This window comes from Etheostoma spectabile, chromosome 18, assembly GCF_008692095.1.
Source record: "Etheostoma spectabile isolate EspeVRDwgs_2016 chromosome 18, UIUC_Espe_1.0, whole genome shotgun sequence".
In the NCBI taxonomy this organism is placed as follows: domain Eukaryota; kingdom Metazoa; phylum Chordata; class Actinopteri; order Perciformes; family Percidae; genus Etheostoma; species Etheostoma spectabile.
In genome coordinates, this window is record NC_045750.1 from 24,053,973 (window position 1) to 24,063,633 (window position 9,661).

At 42.4% G+C, this 9,661-nt stretch overlaps 1 protein-coding gene across 2 annotated transcripts in view; it reads right to left on the reverse strand.

Annotated features, from left to right (window-relative positions):
• runx2b (RUNX family transcription factor 2b) overlaps positions 1-9,661 on the reverse strand; it is a 44,543-nt gene that overhangs the window by 19,752 nt on the left and 15,130 nt on the right. For both annotated transcript variants that reach the window (XM_032543297.1, XM_032543298.1), the window contains exons 3-5: positions 5,371-5,633; positions 3,713-3,869; positions 1,692-1,796 (exon numbers count right to left, since the gene is read on the reverse strand). In XM_032543297.1, the coding sequence (XP_032399188.1) occupies positions 1,692-1,796; positions 3,713-3,869; positions 5,371-5,633 (525 nt within the window). The remainder of the gene's footprint in view (positions 1-1,691; positions 1,797-3,712; positions 3,870-5,370; positions 5,634-9,661) is intronic.

Genomic DNA, 9,661 nt, shown 5'->3' on the forward strand with positions numbered 1-9,661 from the left:
CATGTGTCAATGAAGCGTTCACAGATAGAATCACAGCTTTGGAGACAGCCGGTGCTCTCAGCTCCGAGTCTCTCCGTGCTGAAAACCTGGAGGAGGGGGGGTGCGGTTGAGAGGGCACATGTGTGTTTTGCCACCCTCCGACCTCGGCTTAATGACCCCTGAGAGGAAGACGTGTTCTGGCTGTAGTTTCTGGTTAAATTACACCGCCACTGCAATTCTGACCACTTAACAGCAAAGTAAAGAAGTTCAGGGGTTACGTATGATGACATATTGCTTGAATGAATGTCTTGAGACTGAAGTTAGAACATGCACACTTTGATTTTAAAGCTTTGTCTCAGACCACAAATTGTGCAACTGGAAGGGAAGAAAAACAATGGAAGAAAGTGTAAAGTCTATTTGCGATGCCAGACTCCCCTCACCTGATATCAGGTCTAGTTTAGTGACTCACTTCCAATATGTCCATACAGGAAGGCTTTATAGACACAAATTTAAGACTGCAACTTTGTTGAGACCAAACTTAGGCTTTTCTAAACAAAATCTTCTTCAACTCCCATCTGCTCGCCACCAAGTAACAGGACTTGTTTGAAAGTCATCTGACGAGGGACGGCAGATGCACAGGAAATGCTTTTGATCAAACAAGATGGCTTGAGAGGGAGGAGGGATGGAGGGGAAAAAGTGGGTGTGATTGTGACTCCATGTGCGTTTGACGACAAGCATGTGCCTTTGTTTCAGGGAGCGTGTTGATGAACGCTGAATCTCAAAAAGGTCTGGGGTATTTTTTGGCACCACGTGTCGGAGACTGATGGTGGTACTAATCCTACTGTCTCCTGGCTCCTCTGTGTCTCTGTGCGCCCTGGTGCCATATGTGACGGGGCAGTCGGGCGGGTGTGTTGTTTGGGATGTGATATTGTTCTATGAGACACCATGAGATGAGAATATGTTTTTTTCATGAATAGGGAGGAGGGTTGGGGAAACAGCTGCATGCCAGACAAGCTGGCACTAAAGGCTATAGTAAAGTTTTTTTTTCCTCCTCAGTTGTTTTTATATGGCCCATTAAAACAAGCTGATGCTAGCATTCTGCTACCCAGTGTACCCTCTCAGGAATATTCAGTCAAACTTTATATTTCTCTAAAACCATCACACAGGAGGCTGAGCTGCTTTCTGAGAGGTCAACTTAATTAAAAGTGTGTTGATTGCTAGTTAACACAATCAGAACCTTTTCCAGTAAAACTTTTTTTTTTGTTTGTTAATTAACTTGTTTTATTACCTCGTCAACATTTTAGGTGGGCTTTTGTTGCCATTGGCTGAGTCCACAGTCAGCCACACCCACTGCTTAGTTAAAGGGGCACTCCGCCCCTTTAACTAAGCAGTTTAGTTTACACATCATGCACCAGTGTAATGTCTTCTGTGGCTCTGGAAGGGGCTTTGTAAAGTTGTAGTAGTGTCTAACTGAAAGATGCTATTGAGTTGCATTATGGGAAATGGAGGATCCAGTGCTTGAGGGAGCTTAGGGGGTATTTTGGCCTACGCTCCTTCAATTTTGACCATTCTTTTTCTTGTACAATACTAAATCGCAGGTGTACCCATGTCAAAGGTGAATTAAAAGAAGACGTATGTTGTTTGTGTGTTTGTGTGTGTGTAAGCATCTTCCCATACTGTACTGTAATGTATGTGCGGGCCTTTGTACTCACTCCTGGGCTCACGCGGTCCGTCCACGGTGACCTTTATGGCTCGGTGGTAAGTGGCCACTTGTGGTGGGTTGGTGAATACTGTGATTGTCAGCGTGAAGCTCTTGCCTGTGATGACATCAAACAACATCAAATGACATACCATCTGCAAAGACAATGACCTGCATTCATTGCTGAACCATCCCCGAGTCACAAGTGTGGCTGTGATCACATAATAGCCAATACAAATGGGGAAGAATCTACTTTTAACGACAGACAACATTGGCTGTCTGAGAGGGTCTATTTAGGTTTGTTGGCAGAGCCTGAATGGAAGATTGACTGGAGGAGCCAGTATCTTGTTATCCAGACTTTCTCCCTGTCTAACCCAGTGTGAGTGGGCGAGAGGCATTTTAATAGTCACTTCCTTTCTTGATAATCCCCAGCAGTTGCTGCCTTGGGGAGTGAGTGAGTGTGTGTATGCTCCTATGTGCATGCTTGAGGAACGCTATGAATCAGAGAGCAACAGCCAAGTCAGCAGCAGCCCTAACGTCTGAGGTATGCAGATGCATCACGTAGCCATGGCTACGCACAGGAGAGAGGAAGTGGGGGGCAGGTTGCTGCAGCGACTCACTGGAGCAGTTGTCCATTCAGTCACAGCCACCCCCCTGTGTGTGTCCTCCACTCCCCTCTCCTGCTCTATACCCTTTCAAAGAAGGGATGAGATGATTCGGGGAGATAGCAGAGCACAAATGCAACAGGTGTCCCACGTACCTGAGGGGTGCATGTGGGTGATCTGTGATTAGTGATAAGTGGGACGCTACAACGTCACAGCCCTGCTTCCCGGAAATCATGGCTGCTGTCATGTGTCACCTGCGATCTAATTCGCGCTTACTGTCGAGGCAATCCTGCACACTGCTATGCTCTTAACTCCAATGATGTTATCACAAGTATCTGATTACTCTCTAAATTACCTGCCCTATCTATGCTTGCTGTATTCATACCGTGGCACCATGTCAGCCCTGTGACTATCAGTCCTTGTCCATCTCTACTGGCTCTCCCCGCCTCTGTGTGCATGACTTTTAGCTATCTTACATCCTATCACTTCGCTCTGCATGTTCTTATCTCGGGTATTCATTTCAGACACCTCGTAGTCTGATCTCCCCTGGCTCCTATGTCACTTCCTGTGTCTAGATTCTGTGTCACATCTGAGGGATGCACGCAAGGTCTCTGTGGCAACTGTGGTCTCCTGACTGCCTCTGCCTTCTCCCTTTTGACAGCTACAACAGAGAAGGAAACTGAGAAGAAAAGTCACTGGTCGAGCTGCTGACAGGGCGTATCACCATCAACTTATTGTCGGCGACCACTTTCTGTGAGACTTGCAGAAAGGAAAAGTCTGTAAGAAAATATTTCCAGTGAGTTTGGAGAATGTGAGAGCGCATCCTCTCTGCCAAATGTCAAATCGCAAATAAGACGATTTACCAACAAGACAGTTAATGATGCAAAGAGTTGCCTTGATGATGCCAAATATTCAGGGAATGCTTTTTGACGCATTGGAAGTGTGTCTCCGCCCCACCGCCTGAGGATATGTGCGGAGTGATCAGCTGTGGGGCTGCAGCAACACCCAACATGTGAATATGCCTGAACTGAGCTGGGTCACGTCAGGTGAACAGGGAAAGGATTAAAATCCTTACTTGTTTCTTGTTATCAGATCAACACTGTGTTGTGCAGCTGACTAGACTGATCACATACAATTTTTTAACTACAGGACAAAGATCCCAAGCAGGAAACAGTAGGTTATACAAGCATTTTACGTCTCACCTGGGTTTAAAGACAAAAAATAAATCAAGGACTCTACTTTTAAAGCAAAACGGTTCACCACTCAGACTTTAGGAGACGGGCGGTGGGGACTAAAGCCCGAAGTTAGAGACCATTATGTGGTTGCCACGGAGGGAATGTGACCACTAATCCACACCACTGAACCTAATAGCTCCTACTGAGTCGCGGCAGCGAGCAGTGAAGGGAGCGCGGAGTGTTTCAGGCCTCACCTCTGCCACTGCGGCCCACAAAGCGAAGGTCGTTGAAACGGGCTACCTGGTTCTTCATCACACCTGAGGCGTTCCGCAGCTCGGCGGAGTAGTTCTCGTCGTTGCCTGCCATTACTGTGACAACAGTCCCATCAGGTATGTCTCCCAGGGCAACCACCTGTCGGGGGCACAGAGGGCAGAAATTCAGGAACTGCTTAGGAAGTTTTACAAGAATACGCATATTTTACCCCCTTGAGACTCAAAATTGGCTAGATATCCTGTATATATGTACATATAAAGATAGTATATGAAGACATTTTTAAAGGTTGTTATAGAAAAATAATCAAATAAAGGAATTGCTTTGGTTTAAAAGCCAAGTGAAATCAAAGCATCCATCCAAATCCATTGAGCTCATGCGACAGATCTTGTTTTACATCATACCATCTTCCTTTCAATCTTGATAAATAGATTTAATTTACACTTCTCATAACACAAAACAAAAGCAGCGAGGCCTCATGTTATCATTTAGATTCTTGGATGCAGATAAAAGTGCATGAGTAGGCCTACAGAGCAGCAATAATTACAGAGCTGTAGTAATAAGAACGGTTAAATAACACATATATTTTAAAATGTGTCACATTTGATTTGGAGCCAGAGCGACAGCTACACATTTCCACTTTGGTGTGTCTTTGATCCATCCTTTAAATAATATCTGTCAAGTAATTAATAGTCTTTCCTGTGAAATATCATGGGAGTCAAAAATTGTCAAGACTTCAAAAATTCCTTAAGAGGCCTTGAATGTATAAACAATTAGTTGAATTATATATTTTTTGCTCAATAAAAGTTCAGTAAAATCAACATGTGAAGATTAATTACAATAATTTTGTATAATTATTAAAATTGTGGTTATAATAGGCCATGATGTGGTTGTAACATAAGTAACATGTTGTATAGTTTTTATAATTTTGTAACATATGAAAATAATTGCATAATATAGAAAACTGTAATTAATCACTATGAAAACAAAGCTTTGATTGTGTAATTATTCTTTGGCTGTGGGCTGGGGTGGGGGGGGGGGATCATAATCATTATAAATTACTACATTCACGTATTATTGTCAAAAATAAAATGCAAGTTGTGTTTGTTTACAAAATGTGAAAAGAAAAAATATATGAACGTGTGATTCTTTTTTTTTCTTTTTTTTTTTTTACATTTGAGATTTATTTGACCAAAACCTATTTTTACAGTGGTTTCCTGGCCCTTTAAACATCACGTTTCCTAAAACCTTTATCATTCAAATTTTCAGAATTTTTTCAAAATGTGAAAACATTTTAAAAAAGAATCCCAGATCACAGCTTCTGTCTGACTTGTAATGTTAATAAACTACAATTTGTGTCATTTGTGATAAAAAAATTTTTTTACAAACTGATCAATCTTGTTGATAAAAAGTGAAATGACACGAGGGAAGAGGACACACTCAACACACAACTCGGCACCCAACAGTATGAAAGGAATAGAAGTTGTATTAGGGTTTTGAAAGAAATGCATTCACTCTTCTAAAATGTTTTTTTTTTGGCTTAACATAGTGGTTGTTTGTCATTCTGAGAACACTGAATGCCATTGTGGTTTACCCTCCTTTTAATTTAGCAGCACATCACTAAGACTGAGACGGGGCTCACCTTAAAGGCGACAGGCAGCGTCTTGTTGCACCGCCAGTGGGAGGGCAGGACCGAGCACAGAAAGTTGGGGCTGTCGGTGCGGACCAGCTCCGCCGGGTGGTCGGCGATGATCTCCGCCATGCTACGGTTTTCGTGGGGGCGCAGTCTTGGCACCGCCGCTCCTGCGTCCGACTGGCCGCCTGGAGAGTTCACATCGTTCATCTTCCCTGGGACCGGCTGGAGGCTATTGGACGGCGGACTGAACCTCCGACTGGCGCTGGGATCTACGGGGATTCGCATCACAACAGCGTTGATTATCAGAATAAAAAAGGCACCAAAGGCTCTCCAGCTCCTCTCCTTCTTTCTCTCTCTCACACACCCAGGGAGAAACTCCGCCACTGCTCGCTGAACCTCAGCGCGTCTGCCAATGGAAAATGGGACTTCGTGAGAGCACACCGCGTTTTCAAAACCCTTTCCACTACAAACTTTAGTGGGCGCCTTCAAGAGACATAAAATATACTTCTCCGGCAAAGAAAAACAACCCTTGAAAACTTGATGGTGTTTTAAATGACGAGCTCTTTTTTTTTTTTTTTTCCTCGGGGGAAGCGTCCATGCGCCTTAACGCAGGCGTAGTTTCTCGTGTGTGGATAGAAATAACAGCAAATAAAGGTCCGAACGCGTAATAAGCTATACAATTAGAACAAAAAAAGCAGGTATAAAATGGAAGAGTCGACCCAGATGCTCAGAAAAGCGCTGCTCCAGGTGCGTCATTGAAGTCTTTGTGCCAAACTGAAAGGCTCTCTGAAAGCCCGCAGGCGATGAACACACACAAAAGTTTTCAAAGTCAAAGGAATAAGCTTTAACAATACTAAATAGAGCTATTTATAACCCCGCGGCAGCTGCAAAGTGTACATATTTTCGATAAAGTCTCGGCCGGTGTTGGACAGGCCTATAGGGTTAAAGTGGCTGATGAAGACGGAAAAAAAATGCATCGCCGGTGAGATGAAGGAGGCGGAAAATAGAATCCCGTTTTTGTAGCCGTAAATGTGGTTAGTGTTTGGAGGCCGGGGTTTCCCGTGCTCAGGCTTTTTGTGGTTTATATAGCTCGAGCGCCCAGCAATTATTGCGCTGATGCGATTCCAACACGTGGTGTCTGGAATCAGATCCATTCCCTCCGCCATAATCTATCACGCCTATATAGACGGCCGGACAGGTCTCGGTGTAATGTCTATACCTTCGTGAAACACACATGGGGCAACATTTCACGCCTTCCCCCCCCCCCCTGTCGTTATACAAATGCGAGTTCCACTCAGCCTCAAGTACATACCGACATGTTAACGCACCCCTGGACCGTCTGCGCGCTCCTAACTCCGGGGATGGTCATTTCCAGTCACTAAGGTATCAGTCCATCCGTCCGTGTTGTGTTACCACCTGTACGTCCCGACAATGTGATGTGTTCAGAGAGCCGAGTGTGGGTGAGAAGTGAGTTCCAGTCCATAAGGTATAGGAGTGAGTGAGTCACCGGAGAGCGGTGGGTGAGTCAGGTAGAGGCGCAGCGCAGGAGTAGAGTTTCACTCGGTCGCAGGGGAGAGCTGTTGTGCAGGTGTACAGGTATTCTCTGGGCTTTCATAGCTTACACCCCCCCCCCCCAATTTGGCCATTTCTCTTTTCAGAAAGTCAGCTGGTTCAAATTTAAAGTCACAATCTGTTATATCTTATACTTATTGTATTATTTATTCATCACTCTCATTCTCTACTTCAGAGCTGTTCATGTTGTGATATCATAACATAATAGTATTTATTCCAGCACCCTTTGCACTATGCTCCTAAATTAAAATAATAACTATCATAATTTACTCCTGCATACTTTGCATTCTTCATTGCACTATTGCCTCAACCGTATTTTTTCTGTTTATAGTGTGTATATATTAGTAAGTATATATTTTATTAGTGGTTTGTTTTGTAGGTGTAAGTGTATTGTGAGCAATGATGATCCAAAGCAAAATTCCTCATATGTGTCCTCATACCTGGCAAATAAAACTGATTCTGATTCTGATTGTAGCCTATTGTATCTACAATTTACAATTATTAGCAGCGCCAACATATGATTTCGATAATAGGTAATTATGCACAACTCCTATTCATACGCATATCTTAAAATGACAGTGGTGGATTGCAATTAAGTACATTTACTCAAGTACTACACTTTGAGGTGCTTGTATTTCACTTGAGTATTTCCATATCATGCTACTATTTGTTCTCCACTACATTTCAGAGGGATATACTGTACATATGTATGTATTCTGTATACTACACTACATTTTACTAGACAGCTTTAGTTGCGTTGCAGGTAAAGATTTTACATAAAAAACATATGAGGAATTTCTAAAATACGATGAATTGTTTTTGAATAAACAGTATTTAAAGTATTTGATATTATCTCTTCCTCACTAACATAAAAAGTAAAATGACACCAACAAATCAGCGTGTGATGATAACTGACAATACTTCATTAACATAATATATAATAGTATTACACTAGCAGGGGCCTCTTTCCTGCTTTATGTGTACTTAATTATATTTTATGATGTCATATTTTCAACGCAGGACTTTCAGAGTGTGGTATTGCTACTTATACTTAAAGGATCTTATTACAAGAAGGATGCAAACATGTACAAACCAAGGCAAAAAGAAAAGAAAAAACATTCAGAGGAAATCTTATTAAAAAAAACATTAATGGCATTGTGACATCCATACATAATAGCCTTTTTTTCTCTCTTTTTTTAAAACAAAAAATCTGTTCAAATAAAAAAGAAATGAAAAAAGTTGTCTGCTTTTATTTTAGTGCTGGAATATGTAATATGTCGGGTGGATGCTGCTCTGAAGGCAGTTACTGAGAAGGCCTGCTTGGCCTGCCCCTCCTGTGTCTACTGTAGAGGGCATCCTCCACCCTCTGTGAGACTCCGTATCTCAGCCCGGCTTTCGTCACCCACCCCACCCTCTGCCCCGAGCACCCATCCATCTGACAGTCACCCAACAAGCCTTTTTTTGAGTGCCACATCACACAGCAGCGTGTGTATTTGCCACTTTGTGTTCCTTTTCCGTTACTCCCAAACAGGCTTTTATGACAGAGTTTTTAAGACAAAAGCCTTTGATATTTCAAAATAAAAGGAACCTCTGGTAGGCGCAGCTGTCAAGTTATTTGGGTCCTGTCAGGGCTTTTGCAGTTTGTGAAAAAGCCTATTAAGCTGCAGTTTTATACATTTTATAATAAGGTTTTTGTGTTGAGAGAAAAAAGCCTAAAGCTTGAGCACTGTAACTTGAAATAACTTGACTTCTTGTGTTTCATAAGTATGTATGTATGTGGGTGTGCAGTGCACATACATTATTTCTGTTAACGTGTGTGTGTGTGTGAGGATGTGGGAGGGATATATATAAAGTCTGAAAGCATTGACATGCATCTGGCACCTCGTCATGTGGACGGGGAGGGAGAGAAAAAAAAGAGTGATTGAGTTACACTTCCCCTCCGTGTGCCCCAAACACCAGAAATATGGTTCACATTGTCCAACATTCTCAAAGATCAACTAACAATTCATGGATGGATAAATGTGAATAGTGGTAATTAAATCTGTAATAGTGATAAACATGGCCTTGCAGGAACCGTGGAGCCGGTTATTCCAACAGAGTTAAGTTTCAGCTCCGATAATATCATTTGTTCACCGCTGAATACATTTGGGGTAATGTGGAAAACATCCTTAATGTTGTAGTGGAATTTAATTTAGGAAATGTTAGGGATGAAATAATACTGAGTCAATTTCATGCCATCAATTTGATCAGCCTAATTATTTATAATGCAGATGTGTTGTATGTTATTTTGGCAGAAATTTGAACTGGAATTTGCTATTATTATTATTTTTAAAGATTCTTTTTTGGGGCTTTTTCCACCTTTAAAGGACAGGACAGCGAGGTGAGAAAGGGGTAAGACATGCAGGAAATTGTCGCAGGTCAAACCCTGGACCTCTGCGTCGAGGCACACACCTCTAAGTATATGTGAACCCAGCCACTTGAACTGGAATTTAATTTTGGAATTGTTTTTTTTTTTATGGTTTATTCCTAAAAGACACATCAATGGGTACATTGTATAAATATAATCCCACTTTTTTACACTCATTTTCTGGCCAACTAATCAGTCTTAAATTTGGATTTTCTGCACCCTGTTATTGTTCCATCAGAAGCAGCGACAGGAAGAGCCTCTTGATTTTCCCAGACTAATCCCAGGCCCCAAACGCAATGCCCCCCCCCCCCCCCCCCC